The following is a 16,300-nucleotide window of genomic DNA, read 5'->3' on the forward strand; positions in this document are numbered from 1 at the left end:
TGGGAAATCTATGGAAGACCAGGGAATTAAACCTGGGGTCTCTCATATTGCAGACTGAGGCCTTAATAGCCTCAATAATTGGATTATCCCCTCACTAAAAGTTCTGGCCTCTAACCTTGAACAGGCCTAGTGAGAATTCACTTAGCACTCGAGTGATGCAAAGCTCTGAAAGTGAAATCAAATTCCCCTGCCAGGAAGAGGCGATTAGGTGTAGGTGCTAAGAGATTCTCTACAAGTGCACATAGCTGGGTTTGGAAAGCACTTGATCAGTTTGTCTTCACAAAGAGGTTCATTATGAACAAGGAAACTGGTTTTTAGGACATGGTTCATGGATGCTGTTATTTTGTTTTGCTTTCGTTTACCATAACTGTGTGTCACCGATTTCCCCCCATGAGAAATCACCTGATTTCTGAAGATTGCATCCTGTTCGTCTTTGCTGTTTCCTGATAACCACCAAGATACGTCCGCAGGACCTCATTTAGGTGGGTGGGTGTTCCTGATGTGGTTTTGAGCACCGCTACCAAGGAAAACAAAAACAAACTCAGTGCCCTTGGACCTTGTTTAGAATTAAAAGCAGAAAGATTTGTGCTCTGGGAGAAGATTTTACCTATTGCCCTTTTTAATTTGTTGTCCTTGGTATTTTCCCTGAAGTTCTGGAAGCAGGGCAGAGATAAATCTGTGAAAATCAGCAGGATTTTGCTGGAATTGATGCTCCCAGAGGAGGAAAGGAGGAAATCCCACTCATATACCCTGCACTGCTGGAGTGCGTCAGTGGGGAATTGGTGGAATGATGGCTCAAGTCAGGCAGAGCGGGCTCAGACTGAGCTCTCCTGCTTCTTGTGTGAGCAAGTCTACCTGGGAATGGATTTGCTCGTGGTAGGAAAAAAACTGCAGAAAAGGAGAATTACTGCAGAATGGATTCAGACCATTTCATCTCAATCTGAATGTAATTTTTGCTTTCTTTTAAATAATTCTTTCAAATACTCTCTGCTATCAGCTGACTGAGTAATCACCAGTGTCTGAGGATGGAGAGGCTGTGAAAGAGAAACTTCCTGAGCAAGCAGAGGCTTTCTGAGAGCAGAGATTGCTGTGCCATATCTTTTATGGTGAGAGTGCCGCCGGAGTTTGCTTTGTTCCAGTGTGTTGATTTTTTTAAATCAGTGAATTGTCACCAGCAAAAAGGGCTTGAGCAAAGAGGGTGGCTTTCCAGGCAGCTGGAGGCTTTGGGATTAAGCTGAGTCGTAAAATGAAATACAATCCTCTTGTTTCCTATAAGCAGGGTGCATTGTATTTTGGCACAGGTTTCACTTGCTTCATGTATGGCTTTCAAATGCAATCCAATCGCACTTTGTAACAGACAGGCTTGGTTGGAGGGGAGAATGAAGAGACATGGAGAATCAGGGCTCAAAAGCCAGTGGTGTAATGGGAAGGAAAGTCTCAGGGAAAGCTGCAGGGCTTTTTCTTTCCAAGTCTGCTGTCAGGTGAGGAGAGGAGGACCAGGTCTATTGAGCTGGGCTGATCAACTGAAGTAGCATTGGTTGGCCCAAAGGCTTGGGGACTTGGCTGAGGAGTTGCACCTTGGATGTTTTCACTCTCAGGGCCAGGTGACAGCAAGCAGCATCTCCCTGGGGAGGCGTTAACATGGCTCTGCCTTCGGACCCTGGATTCCTGAACTCCTGGCATAGCTGAGCCTGCTGAAGCTGAGGGTGGCTCTTGTTGTGTGCCAGCCTCCGGTCACAATGTGAGCTCTGAAGCACTTCTGGTCTAGCTGAAATGCTCCTTCAAAAACTGAAGCTTGGGCAGCCTTGCATGCAGCTGGATATTCTGGGGATACAAATAAGATGAATGCTTGTTTGGCCTCCAGCTGGCTAAACACAAGTATTTTGGAGAAAACTCAGAGTTAAAACCAGGCAGAAATGGTGATTCCCCTTCTGAGTGGCTTTCATATGAAAAACGAATACCAGGCAAGGGAAGAGGAAGGTGCAGAGGAAATTGGCTGTGGTTTTAGTAGCCTGCAGTCCCAAGCTGTGCAGGTGGAACAGCATAGGGTGGTACAGATGCTGGAGGATTAGTGCAAGGAGTGTAACTGTGTTAGAAGGAGGAGGAGGGATTGAAAGGTTAGGGAGCTCCACTGAGAGAGCAAACGTGACCGTATTTCAGAGAAGAAATGATGTCAGCACTACAGCGAAAAGGATGCAAAAGAGAAACCTGAAGTCAATCTGTTATTCTAGAGAATAATAGCCTGGAAGTGACGCTGAGTCAAAAGGCAAATGCTCTGCTTTCGTGAAGTCTCTGCTGCTTTGTGTCACTGGGTTCACTTCCCCCACGGCTCATCTGGCACCATCTGAACCCTGACAACACCGCTCGAGTCTAACCACCCACCCCGTGTTATGCTTTGCGCTTGCAGACTTGCTTAAAATCCCCTTGGTGTTGCCAGGCTAAGACCGAGGGGCTGTAGTGTTTGTGGGTTAGGGCTTCAGACTCAGTCATGGTTAATAAGGATGTTCTGGGGTCAGCTGAAGCCAGGTGCTGCTCTGACAGCCCAAGTTTATGGACTCAGCTTTGGCTGTTGGAGCACAAGGTGATGGAGCTGGGATCTCCTGCCCAGCTGGGAGGGAGCTCGTGTGGATCTCAGGAGCAGAAGGAGGGGGAATGGTTGAAAGTGCCACACTTTGAATCCAACCACGTCTCCAGACAGCCTTGAAGCCTGATCTAGAAGTCAAAATAGCCCTGCTCTGGAAGGAAGAGCCTTCTCCCATTCTTGTGAGCCCACAATGCAGACCAAACCCAAGAAACTCAGCCTTCTCAGCTAGTTCCTTGGCTTCTCTGGCTTATGTGTACAGCTAGTAAACTACTGGCAAGGCAGCTCATTCCCCCTTCCGAGGAGACAGCACACACAGATTTTTCTGCAGAGCAAAACAGGGCTCAGGAATGTCTCAGTACAGACAGCAGCAAGTCACTTAATTCAGGGAGAGAGGGAGACTGGGGCCATTCCACAACAGCTCAGCCAATTTTCATCTCGCTAATTAAAAAAGCCACTCAAAACTCTCTGCAGAAGTTTGTCTTTCCATCGCTGCCCAGAAGAGCAGGTATGGGGCCGCCTTAGGTCCCTCCATCCCTCCGGTAAGTGTCAGGGCAGGCAGGAGCCCTCTGAGGGTTCCCCCACGTCCTGCTGGTGGTGTGTCAGAGGCAGCGTGCTGTCCAGCAGCAGTTTCTCTCTAGCTGGGGAAGAGGGAAGCACACACATCTAACTGGAAGTGTGCCCAAATTCTACCTTAAAACAAGAAGTTAAGTTAGAGGGCACCGGGAGTCGATTGCAGAAGTGCTTTATGCTGTTGGGTTATTCATACGTAGAAAATATATTAAATAACAGTAGGAAAAGGGGGGGTCTGTTATGGCTCTTCTGCACCTCTCCAGGTGGTAAGAGCTGAGGAAGAAGCAAATGTGAAGTGTACCCTCCTCTGACCTTTGTTCCAGTGAAAATGAGCAGTGTTTTCTGTTGTTTCTCAGGAATTAGGAGTGGTGGCTCGCAACAAGAGAGAAATATTATTTTTATGTGTGCAGGAATTAAATCCAGGCATCTCTGGGGAGTGCAGATTGAGGGTGGCTATCTCCTGCTGTGTCAAAGAAATTCCGAGGAACTTGTTTGACTTGGTGAGGCCAGAGCACAGGGCAGTTGGGTTTGCTTGGACGCAGCCTAATGGCTCCAGCAGAGTCCTTGGAGACCCCAGCTGCGCTGCGTGAACTTACCGTAACAGGCTGAGAAGAAAGAAAATTGGAGAGAAATTAAAAAAAAAAATAAAAAATCCCCCAGGGCACTCCACCCAGGCCCAGCTGCAGAAAGCAAAGTGACGACTGAGCTGTGCTGTGGGAGGAATGAACTCCATGGCGAGGGGATGCCACCAGGAGAGCCTGAAGACTTGGTGAGATTTCTTTTGCACATGAGAGCCTAAAATCTCAGTGAGATTCTTTGACACATGTTTTCAGGAAGGCTTTCTGCTCGCTGCTGGGAGTGCTCGCTGCTGAAGCAGACTGGCCCCACGGCTGTAAGCAACTAGAAAATGTCATTAATGAGGAGAGAAGGGAGTTTTCACGGCAGAAAGATTTAGAGGCAGATTTTTAACGTGATCCAAGCAAGCAGCCTGCAGTGACAGGGGAGGGAAGGGGCTGGTTTCTTAGACATCTGAGTCCAGGAGAGATGTGCGTGGCCCAAGCTGCCTGCTACACAGCTGCTCTCCTCTGAAATTCATCACTCCGCGATGGTGAGGCCTTCTGGGCTGTTCTTTGGAGATGTTTCCTCTCTCCATGCACTGCCCTTGCTTGGGGTCCAACCCACCTGGCTCCTGGGAGGTCAGAACCAGGCGGAGCTGTCATCAACTCGCAGCCACGGTAGGTGCCCGCATCCTCCCTGCGTGCTGCAGCAAGCACCGTGTGACTCAAGACACCTCGGCCCTGCTTTGCTTGGCACATCCCGGCGCAGTGCGTATGTGCTCCCTGCTGCCTTTCTGCCTCGCCTGTTCCCTCAGTCCTGGGCGGTCAGTTTGGCTGCTGGGTGAGCTCGACCAAACCCTTCTGTTTTTCCTCCCTGGTCCTGTCCCAAACGCCGATGAGGTGTGGAACAGGGCAGCCGGGTGGTGATGGTGTAACCCTGCCTACGTCTCTCGTACGTCACGGCACGAGGCAGACGTCTCTCCTCTGCACTCGCATCCCACAGACCTGGGCCAGGTTCTTTCTTTGAAGCGGGCAGAAAAAGATGATCTGTTTCGCTAGCCAGGACGAAGCTGGGTTTGAATGAACCAGATGCCGGGAGAGTTTTTTTAGACGGAGATTAAAAGGAGAAGGAACAACACAACGGTGGACCCACTGAATTCAAAGCGGGAGCTAGATGAGCTCGGTGCTTTATTCTCAGAGCTGAAGGAGCCAGCTAACAAAGGCAGATATTAAAAATGCCTTCAAATATGCCAATAAATTATTCTCCTTGGCATCCCTTCAGAGTTGGCAGTCCCCATAAATCCCCTTTCCCAGTTTGATGAAGCTTTGGCTGTCAGAGTCAGGCAGATATTTGAATCTCTCTGTGAAACTCTACGTTGGATCTGTGTAAACGTTTTTGCCTTTGTTTTGTTTTTAAAAATGCTTTCATCTTGCGTTTCCTGGTTGGCTCTGGGGCCTGTGCAGCGAAAGCAGGACTCTGGAGCTGGTTGTTCCCCAAGCAGAAGGAATTGTGCAGCTTTAAATGGTCTCTCACCTAACCCATTTCTGCCTTAAACATGCAGTGTGGTTAAGTGACGAGGCTGAGCTCCACCACAGGTTGTCTTCATACCTCTTTTGCTCGAGCTTGCGTATCCATTTCTGCAGTGTGCTGTCTCTTGGTCTCTTAATTCTTGAAAAGCAAACAGTTTTCCCCGGTGCTTTCAATCTCTCCTGTTGATTGATCACACTCCTCTCTGATGTGCTTCTCTTCCCCACAGTAATAGTCTCATGTCTCTGCATAATTCACTGTGAAAGAAAGGTAATGCCAGCCCTATGTAGCTTGCCAGAGCCAGATGCATCCTGAAGGTCTTTTTCCTTTCATCATGAGGTCTTTTACCTTTCCCTTTCCAATAGGCTGAAATTAGCTTCTTGTTTAAGCCCAGAGCATGCAGGCTCAGATTTGCTTCACAACAAAAGCTCCTAGCCCTGCCTATTGCGGTGTCAATTATGATTCATCCTCCTCTTTCCTGCCAGAGAACTGAAAAAAAAAAAGTGAAGCAGCATACATTGTGTCAACCTTTTTTTTTTTTTTTTTTTTTTCCCCTTTCCTTTTTCTGCTTGCTCTTAGGGGCTTGGGAAGAAGCGATTCCTGTGGCCGAGCCTAAGACTTGTGGCTCACTTCTCTGGGCTCACTTCTCTGTCATAGACCCTCGGGGGTATTTTGGGGGAGTTCATTAAAACCTAATCTTGGGGGAAGGCCTGAGAATTCCCTTGAGAACCTGGCTCCGACCTGGCCATGGGAATAACCCTTCCTTGCAGCCGGGACCATCTCTGGCTGCCCAGCCCCACAGGAGCGAGCCAGGCCGTCTAACTGGGAGGTCGCAGCGCCCCAGTAAAAGCCATAAATCTCCGACTGGCCGCACTGTTCGGGGCTGGAGGTCTTGCTCATCCACTCGTCCTTCCAGCGTTGACCTTTCTGACCTGCTGTGTCTTTTCAGGAACTTTAAAATTAAAAGGATCGAAACGGAACCAAGAGCATGGCGAAGCTCCTTTGAAGTATTTTCCCGTGATCTTTTTTTTTTTTCCTAATTGGCCTTCACAGGTTTGTCTGGGGGCACTTTAGTCCCCTTTGTACTTGACCCTATGTAAATAGGCCACCCAGGGCTGTGTAATAAATGCCTGGTTCCTCTTGACAAGACTATCAGAAAAGGATTAATTGTTTTCCCGGGCAACCCTAGGGAGGTTTTACCCCTGGTTAAAAAGCGAGTGGGATCATGCCCCCACTCCCTTCATAAGCGTGCTGCTCGTTCCCTCGGCGCGTTTGCCTGGCCCTGATTGATGTATCGATCCCCGTGCTGCATCCAGAATCCGAGCCGGGGGATTTAAAAACAGCAGCCTCATCTTGAACCTCCGAGCAGCCCCCGCAGCAGGTGACCCACGCGGGAGCTGGGTTTTACTGCTCAGTGCTGAAAACACAGATTTCTGGGGGGACCTCTTGACCGAAACCTGTGTTAAATAATCCAGGTATCTAATGACTGAAGTTCATTTCTGATTATTAGAGGAATTTCAAAGGCAGAAGTGTCTAAAATCACCAGCTACCGTCAGGGGCCGGTATAAAGCTCCGGTGCTTGGTATTTGTGGCCTTTTCATCGTGCTCTAGTGTGGATGAGTTAAACTGGGTGGGAGAAGGCAAGAAAATCAATTTCAGCACAGCAAGGAAGTTTGTAGCTATTCAAACAGCACTTAAATTTCATATTTTAGGCCAAATTCTCTCCGGGTGATAGTCAGCAACGTTGCACCCCCAGGCAGTTTGGAGCCAGATGTGCCCGTCCCACACGAGAGGGGCTCTGTCCGCCTGGTTTATTTTGCCAGTCCCTCACTCAGCACTGTTTGCAGGGCAGTTAATCCTCCTTGCTCCCTCGAGCTTTGACTCGGCTGCATCGAGCAGCCCTTTCTGCAGCGGGAGAGAGCAAGAGCAAATGTCTCTGCCTTAATATCCACTGCGCTGACATTTCGTCCTGCTTGCCTGCGGCTGGCACATGCAGCGTGTGGCTGCTGCCCTGCTGAGTGCCACCGGATGGCTGAGGTTGGGGGGGACCTCTGGAGGTCTTCTGGCTTTTAGGAGCAGGGCTGAGGACTGGTTTTTACCTCCCTTCCCATCCCGATATTATTTGGAAGGGGAAATAACTGCGGATTCATGCTCTGCCTCCCTCCCCACGTATTGCTTTCAGGGCAGTCCTGGCACTGCACTCCCGGGGCCTTTTCTGCACTGAAGGATTTCTGCTGCTCAGTTTTCTGTAGCCAGGACCCTGGTGTGGAGGAAGAGGTGCCACACACACACGTGGGTCCTATCCTGGCTCAGCACCACGACGAATTGCACTGGTACAAGCCATGGCTTTTAGCAATCATCCTGCTGCGTGCTGGGTGGAGAGCTGAAATGCTGCCTGGTCTCTGGCAGCTGCAGTCGGGGCAAGTGAAGCCTCCTGGCTCCCAACCATTAAAGATAAGGCAGACGCTCACAACCAGAGCCATACATCCATCTTCTCTTTGTTAGGGCTGGGGGAGGGCTCCCGAAAGCCCAGCCCGTGGGTTTGTTTGCCTTACATAATGGGCGGCCGAACGGTTTTCAGCAACTGCAGCGTTCAGCCCAGAGATTCATGGAGGGAAGCCTTAATTAGAGTAATTGCTCCATTTATGTAACGATTCCCTTTTGTCTGAGATCAAATGGATCTTTGAGAAATCTTATTTCCTTTCGAGTTAATTTCTGCCCTGTTCGTTTAGCTCATGAATCTTAATGAAGGTGAGCGTGTCAGGTATCTCCTCATCTCCTCCTCCTTCCTAGAGGGGAGGCCGTGGGGCGTAAATCTCCTGTGTGCTGCTTTTCACCCTGGCAGCAACACCAGAAACACCACCAGGCAGGGAAAGTTTGATGCCGTGAGCTTTGTTTTAGCAGGTAGGGGCTGATGATTGCACGGCCCTGACCAGGGACCCTTGGAGGCAAGTGGAAGCTGTGATGGAGAGGAGCTGGGACCGAGGATTTGCTGTCAGATCTGTGGCACGCTGCCTGGGGCTCAGCAAAGTGATGAGTTTCTCTGCTCCTCTCCTCCCTGTCTGCAGGACGGGGATGCTCTCCATCTGTGCCGTGGGCTTGCATTTGAAAGACGAGCTGCTCGGGGGGCACGAGCTTGCTTTTAGGGGATAAACACGGCCTGGCCAGTGCAGCTGGAGAAGCCCTGCACAGCCTTGCCCTGAAGCTGTGATCCCAGGAGCATCCAGGGATCACAACAGCCTGGGGACAGGATCTGTGCAGGGGTCCCCACACCCCCGTGGCAGTGACATCCATCCTGCCCTCCCTCACCTGCTCACAGACCGAGCTCCCAGGGCTGCACAGATTTTCCCCTGTGCCTGGCGCTGCTTTTTCTGCATTTTTTCCCTGTAACTTCACGGCCCGTCCGTGAAGACCGATCTCCACCTCTGTAATTTCTTGTCGTGGCTTGCTGCGTTTTCTTTCAGTAAATGTTTTCAAACGATTTCATGAAGTCATGGGTTTTCGGCTCCTTCCAGCTGCTGCTTTTGGCCGTGGTGTTGCTGAGAGGGTTAGCTGAGGTCAGCAACAGCCTCGCTCCAGTCTGCTCAGCAGCCTGGAGGAGCCCAAAGGGGCTCTTGAATGCCCCAAGGGAGCTCTTGGATGCCCCAAGGGAGCTCTTTACACTGGGAGGGGGATAATTCCTTTTGCTCAGGAACATCTCTGGTTTGCTTTGTTGGTATTATGGTTGGGTTTTTTCCTCTATTTCTTCACGGGGCTCTGTGTGCCAGAGGCTAGGATTCATTCTGGATTTCAGATTATCACGCAAAATTAGAGATAATAAACACTACGAGGTGGCGTTTTGCCATGAAAAACTTTTTGCAGATCTCTTTCACCACCTGCAAAAAGCACGGGAGAGTTGTACTTGGAAGGACACGTAGGGCTATCCAACACGAACCTAACTGTGAAGCAAGAGGCTAACCCTGGCCTTTCTGGGGCCAGCGCTTTGTAAGGCTTTTCCAGCTCCAGAGCTTGGCTATTCCCGAGTGCAGCAGAAGAGATCAGGTGAAAGATGAGCAGCTGCTGGTGCTTCAGAGGTGCTGCTTGCATGGGCAGAGCCACGGGTTTGGGCTCCAGCTGCTTATTTCAGAGCACGTTTTTTTGTTTTCCTTGTTTGCTCTGCTACAAGCACCATCAGACACCAGAGGCATCGTGAGACAGGCCTGCAGGTGGAGGCCTTTCTTCTGGTGGAGATCAGCTCCCAAATTTCATCTTTCAATTTTGTGTGCCTCACACGGGAGGCACCTGTGCAAGGGCAGCTTCCTCAGGCTGCACCGATAACTCTTTATGGGGTGTGTGAGTTACATGCACTCCACCAGCCTGCCTTAGGGCTTTGCAGAATCTGAGAAACAAGCTGTCGGAGGGGCAAAAAAACCTTGCCAAAATGGTTTTGGTGCTGGTGGGTCAAAGCCCTGTCCTTACAGATCGAGAGGCAGCAGCGCTGAGCATGTGCCTGGCAGCTGGGGAAGGTGCCGTGAGTTCAGGTACCCGTCCCACTCGCTGTTTTCGGAGGTGAGGATGAAGTCAGAGGGGGTTTGTGGCAGCCCAGCACCACTCTCAGCACCCAGCCAGGAGGACGTGTTCCAGCAGTGGGTGAATGTGAAGTGTTCACCCTCCTCCTGCCTCCTTTGTGCACCTACCCCGGGGCAGAGGGTGCCTGGGTTGCCCTTTGCCTGGCGTCGGCTGAGGCTTCTGGCCACGCCGCTCGGGCGCACGAAGCAGAGCCAGCTGCTGGACTCCGAGCACTTGTTTTGTTTTGACTGTTCGGGTTTTGTTTTCTCAGAGCCCAAAACAGCCCAGCTCAAGGGACAGCCCTTGGCTAATCCTCATTGTCCTGACAAAAAGGGTGTTTTAAGCAGCAAGGAATGCATTTACCTTGGCTCTCCGGCTGGTGCAGCGGGTGCCTTTGCTTGGTGCAATTTTGGCAGCGCGTTGAGCAAAGCAAGCAAACAGGAATGTAAGCACAGTTCTATATCCCAGGGCACTGAACTGGTCTGGGAGTGGGCAGTCCAGTTTGGTTTTTGGTCTTCTATGGCTGAGCATGAATGGGAACCCAAGCAAAGCACGTTGCCAGCCCTTTCCAGAGATTAATTTCTTTTATGTTTTCCCCACACACGTTTAGCAGAAGCTTCCTGGTGTAATGGAGGAGGCGGTAGGTCAAGAGCCAGGAGACTTGGGACTTTTTCCCAGCTCTCTCCCCTCTTTGTCTTCTCTTTTTGGACTGTTTTGGTCTTTACCACTCCCAGCACCAGCGAGCTCTGATCTTGTTTGAGCTTTCTAGGTGTTCCAGCAATGCAAATCGCAGCTAGTGAGGTGCAGATATCCATCTGTGGGGACAAAGAAGCTGGGCAAGGAATTTCTAGACACAAAAAAAAAAGGGGCTTAACAGGAGATTTCTGGCCTGTTTTGCAAACCAAAGAAGTTTAGGGAAAGACTTGCCAAAGCTTGCCTGAACCAGGTCTCTGAGAACTTTTGGCTTGACCCATTTCTGGTTGGGAAACCAAGATGTTGTCTGGTGCTCAGAACCACACAGAAATTTTGGGTTGGTTTCTGCTGGCAGGAAGGGACAAAAGCAGGTGGAAAGGGTCAGGGGGAAACACGAGTTGTACTTGGCCTGCCTGACCTTGGAAAAATACTGCATGACTGAGGAGTTCGGGGAGGGCATGGGAAGGCCCCGGCCCTGCTGGTGTTGCTACTGTCCTTACAAGTCTGGGTGCACTCAGCAGCCCTTTCTGCTGATGGTTTTGGGAGGGATGCTGGAAAGCAGCTGTCCCATAGGGAGCCCTGGGGCAGTACGTGTCCTCAGAGGGGTCAGGAGGGAGGCCAGGTTGGGTTTTGTGCTCACGTCAGCAGGGTCTGGGCTCCTGCGGGGTCCCTGAGCTGCAGCCACCCTGCAGATATCCCATCCGCTCGGGTTCTGAAGCCCCCTCTGGACAGGAGCACCAGGCAGACACCTAAAACAAACCTGTGAGTCTTCATTCTTCTCCCTGTCACCTCTCTAGGTAGGGAATGCCTACACCTTTTACCCACTCGTCCTAGGAGAATTTATACCCGCCGAGAAGCTCTGCGCTCGGAGCGGAGCCGGCCTCTGCCTGCACCTCCCCTTCCCTGCGCTTCCCCGCGGCCGAGATGCAGCAGGCTTGGTCACTCCCGAAACAGTGACCGATTGTCTGGTTTGGCTGGTTGTGCTGTTGGCTAAGCATAATGCTCTTTCATCTTCAAGGAAATCGTCTGGACACCTCCACCAGCGCGAAGCTGGCTTTATTTATGCTGCTGGTTTCAATGGGCAAACACAAGCGGCTGTTTTCCCGGTTTAAACATAACCTGATTTCTCTAATGAATTAGAAATACTCGAGGGGAAGGAAAAGATTGCATTTTGCTGAAGTTTTAAGGGCTATAACCCTAAATTAACAAGCACACGAGCTCTTTCCCTGCCTTGGGAAAGGATTGCCCTCCTCCCCCACTATTTCTTTCCCCTGACGAAATACCTGCAGCGCTCACACTTCATCACTCTTGTCAGGACCTAAAGGGCACCCACCACTGCCCTCTGCGCTGTGTGCGTGATCGATGGCTTTTCTCATGGCTCCCTGGCAAATCGGGGCACTTTGGCTGAAGTTTGAGATCTCTTTTCACTAGTAGCAGAGTAAAAAACATTACAAAAGGAAGCCCTCATTTGGAGTTTCACCATGGAGAGGAGAGGACGGTTACCTGTGAGCATTCATCTATCTGCTCAGGGTTTTGGGAGCTGTGAAAGCCAGCGCCTTGCTCATTTTCCTCTGTTTCCTAAGATGACAGGAAGGAAAGCGTAGGCTCCTGGCTGCACTTCAGCAAGCTGAGGTTTAGGAAAAAGGCACAGCTCGGGACTGACTCCAGTCCAAGGCCTGCCTGGCTGGCGAGCAGCATTTGAGAGCGAGCTTGTATGCCTGAGAAATTAGTATGTAAATAAATAACCTCCCAAAACACTCTGCAACATCTATAATGTTGCAAACGATGCACTTCGACTTTCTTTTCTTGTTGTGGTAACCAAGGATTTGACCGAAATAGAAGGGATCGGGGAGAAATACGCCCAAACTGCTTCCTGCAGAGAGTGAGTCAAGGTCCTTGCGCACAGCTCCAGTACAATGAAATCGAGAAGTCTGGCCAGCAACTGGGTTCAACAGGAAAGCTGAGGACAAGCTTTTGTGCGACTGCTAATGGGTCCTTCTCCCGTGGCCCTGCTGGATGGGGGGAAACAAACAGCCCTTTTTTTGTCTTGCAGTTCATGACGAAGAACCCCAGCATGCGGCTGGGCAGCCCGGCGCTGGGCGGCGAGAGCGCGATCCTGCGGCACCCCTACTTCAAAGAGCTGGACTGGGACCTGCTGAACCAGCGCCAGATGGAGCCACCGTTCAGGCCCCGAATTGTACGTGAGAGGGAGGGGTGGCGGAAAGGGTCCTGTTATTTTATTTTTCCTCCTCTGGGTGTTTTGAGCACGTTTATTGCTGTGAGACTAAAAAGAGGCGGAGGAAAGGCAACCTCGCCATGAAAGCCCTGGCCTGGGAGCCAGGAGGTGAGGCCTATGGTTTTGGCTTGGCTGCTGGTTGGCCACACGGTGTTGTACAGGGCGCTTTTCCCTTCCATGCTGGATTTTCAAAGCCAGCTCAATGCCAGAAGATGCAGGTTTATAAAAGCAGATGCAGCAGATCAGGGCCTTTGCCTTGCCCAGATATAAAACAGGGTAAGTAACCTTCATTCTGCCCACTCCACCTGCTTCTTTGTGTCTGACCTGCCTTGCTTTTGTCCCTCTCTATACATCACCTCTGTTTTTGTCTCTCTGGGCACAGCACCCAGCAGAGTGCTCCCTGCTCAGGCCACTATGGGCTGAGTGGTTCCCATGGCAAACAGGCTGCAAAGGGCCCAGGGCTGCCCCTTTTCCCAGTACCACACAGCCCAGGGGATGTTCCACGAGAAGAGATGTTGCTCCCTGTGGAGAGACTTCCCAAGGTCATCTCTGTGTCCTCCCTGCCTTTGAAATTCTGGGTTGGGGTGGCCGTGTCCCGTGCTGTGGTCTCACTGCTAACTCTTGGTGGCAGTGCTCAGCCCTGCTCCATGGAGCTCCCTGGGTGCAGGACCAGGCATCCAGGGGAATCCAGCACGAGGTCAGGCTCTGGAGTTGCTTCTTGGCCTGAATGAAAGGCTAAAGGAGCCTCCTCAGTCCATCCGTGAGCTGGGCAGAATCTGGAAACGTTAGGCTTCAGCGTCCATAAAAGATCTTGTTCTGGATGCAGGAAAAACACATGCCTTGTCAAAATGTGCCACAAACTCCGTTTGTTTGTGTGCACTGTAAACAGTTCCACTTTGTATGGTGCAGAGAGGAATCCAGCACCTGGAGGCAAGCCATTTGTCTTCCTGTGACCTGGTAATTCATTATTGTGCAAGTTTAATGACTCGCACACAGAGGAGTGTACCCCCCTCCCCCCCAGCCAACCCAGCTGAGACGCTCTGCAGATAAGGAAGGGCTGTGTGGAGTCAGCTAATTGGAAGCACTGCTGATAACCACTTTGAATGGCTGGGGCTGTGCTGACACTTGAGGAAGGGAGTTGATTTATGTGCCCTGCCCTGCCATGTGGGGGTAAGCAACCTTTCAGAGGTAGTATCAGTTAAAGCAGAGAGGGGTTTGCCTGTCTAAAGCCTGCAGAGGCTCTAAAAGAGTTTATACTGTACGAGGCTCCGCGGGGCACTCAGCTGCTCTCAGTCCAACCCCAGAAAAAAACCTTCAGTAAGGTTTGCCTGGGTTGCGGAGGTTCCTTGCACTCAAGACCAGAGTAAAGATGCAGAGCGGGTGTCAGGCAGGTGATGCATGCTTCTGACATCTCTTCCCTTTGTCTTTTCCATTTGACAGAAATCCAAAGATGACGTGAGCAACTTCGATCCAGATTTTATAAAAGAGGAGCCCATTCTGACTCCCATTGAAGAAGGAATTCTTCCGATGATAAACCAAGATGAATTTAGAAACTTTTCATTCACAAGCTCGGAATTGCAGCAATAGCTATGGCTCTGAGGAAGGGCTGCTCAGAGGACTGGCGGGAAATGCAATGAAAACCAGGTTTACCAGGAATTTCATTCTCGAGAAGTAACAGTGCACTGACTTCACATGATACAGCAGCACCACTGTCAACATTACCTTAATGTGAAATTGAAACCTTCCTGTGTTTGTAGGTTTATTCAGCTCTTTGATCAAATATTGACAGGGGTGGAACAAACGTGATACTGTAAATAGCTGATGCAGATGGAGAATTGAGTACTGAGCGAGTTGGCTCAGCCTGAATGTCATCGCTTGCAGCCTGCAGTGGATTTGAGGAGTCGGCGTGAGCACAAATCAAGCGTCTTGCAGCTCTGAGCCAAACAGACTTGTAATAATGCTGATTGTTTGCAAGGCTGTTTCATGGAGTCCCAGCACTGTCCAGCGTTTCAGAGCCATGAACCAGCATCCCATGGCCTGGCCGAACCAGATGTTCCTACTGACTCTACCTGTTTCTGAAGTATTTATTTCTTTCTGAAGGACAAATGGCTCTCTTTGCCGCTGTTTGGGTTTCTATGTGAAATATTTCATTGTGCTGACTAGCAGAAGGAAAAAAAAACAAAAAACAAGTGCCCTGTGCCCCACACAGATTCTTCCAAATCAAAGGGAAGTCATGTGCTCGTAGTGTTTTACTGTTTGTGCGATATGAAAAGTTCTAGTGTTTGCATTCTGTGAAATGCCTTTTTACATCATGCATCTTCAATGCTCCTTTCTTTGCATCCCAGCTGTTTTCAACTATAATGTAACTAGTAAAACCTTACTGTTTATTTACGCCCATTCTATTTAATTATGCTATACAGAGCCCCTTTTGTGGGTTTAGTGCCTCATTAAAATTTTGATCCAAAGTGGTAGTGCTTAATTTATTTGTAGCATTATTGTGATGGGAGCTGCAGAGCTGGCGATCTCCTTGAAAGCAAAGTTGTTGACCAGTAGGTAACACAAAAGGACAACTTTCTCCCATGAGAAGGATAAGGCTTATCTCAGAAACGGGGTGACTCGGTTTGGTTTAGATTTAAGGGTTTATTACTCACAGGGCACTTCTTATCAGTTGCAGCCTCAAGCCTCTGCCAGGCAGACTGAGGCAATTTTTAGTGCAGTTTGTGGAAACCAGACAAAAATCATACTAAGAGATAGTTCTGTGATTTCTGTGCTCTTCTGGAAGTCGAGTGATTTTTCTGTAGCTCCATGGCACACCTTTGCATTCCGTGCTAGATTTGGAGCTGTTATGTCGGGATTATAACCTCTTTCTTGAGCTGGTATGAATTGCTGGAGAAGGATTTAAACATCTTACAAAAGAGGTTTGCCTTTTGCTTTTTTTTTTACCTTTTACTTTCACCTTTTACTTCCATCCTTAAACCATTTGCTGAAGTGTTTGACAGGTGGGGCACAGGTTCAGTTACTCTTGGACACTTCTTGCCTTTGTGCTTGTGTATTGTACCAAATCTCCCTCTTTAGCATGGCTTCATCCTCTGGTCTGTTCCATTCCATGAACATCTTCTGGCCACATTTGCATCCAGCCAGCCTCTCGTGCTGATCCCAGGATACCCAGCCTCTTCAAAGTGGGGCAAGAGAGGAGGAAGGACGGGATGGATGTGTGAGAAGGAACAGTGGATATCCAGAAAAATGATCCAAGAACCAGCTGCGCAGGCTAGCTCAAGTTGCTTCCTCACATAGGAAGAAATGGTACAGGATGAGTGCATTTACATGAAGGGGCCGCTGTGCCATCACGTTCACGTGGGTATTAAGCACAGCGTTCACCTGTTTGGTGCAGGCATGACCCTTAGGCAACTCCTCGTGCAGTATCCCAGCGTTACTGACTGCAGCTGTGCTTCCTCGGCAGGGGTAAGTGCAGTGAACGTGGCCACCAGGCATGGGAGCACCAAAACCTGGGTAAGCAACTTGCTGTCAATTTTGCAATGACGACTTTTTGAGTCTCTTACTATCAAGGATTATGAATGACCTCT

General features: G+C 50.0%; 1 protein-coding gene across 1 annotated transcript in view; it reads left to right on the forward strand.

The window, feature by feature from the left end:
- The window catches only part of PRKCH (protein kinase C eta), a 113,022-nt gene extending 97,579 nt beyond the window's left edge, over window positions 1-15,443 (forward strand). The window contains exons 13-14 of the mRNA XM_082762244.1: window positions 12,534-12,677; window positions 14,157-15,443. Coding sequence (XP_082618370.1) covers window positions 12,534-12,677; window positions 14,157-14,303 — 291 coding nt within the window. The 3' untranslated portion in view covers window positions 14,304-15,443. The remainder of the gene's footprint in view (window positions 1-12,533; window positions 12,678-14,156) is intronic.
- The last annotated feature ends 857 nt before the right edge of the window (window positions 15,444-16,300 follow it).

This window comes from Aythya marila, assembly GCF_965140915.1.
Source record: "Aythya marila genome assembly, chromosome: 5".
In the NCBI taxonomy this organism is placed as follows: domain Eukaryota; kingdom Metazoa; phylum Chordata; class Aves; order Anseriformes; family Anatidae; genus Aythya; species Aythya marila.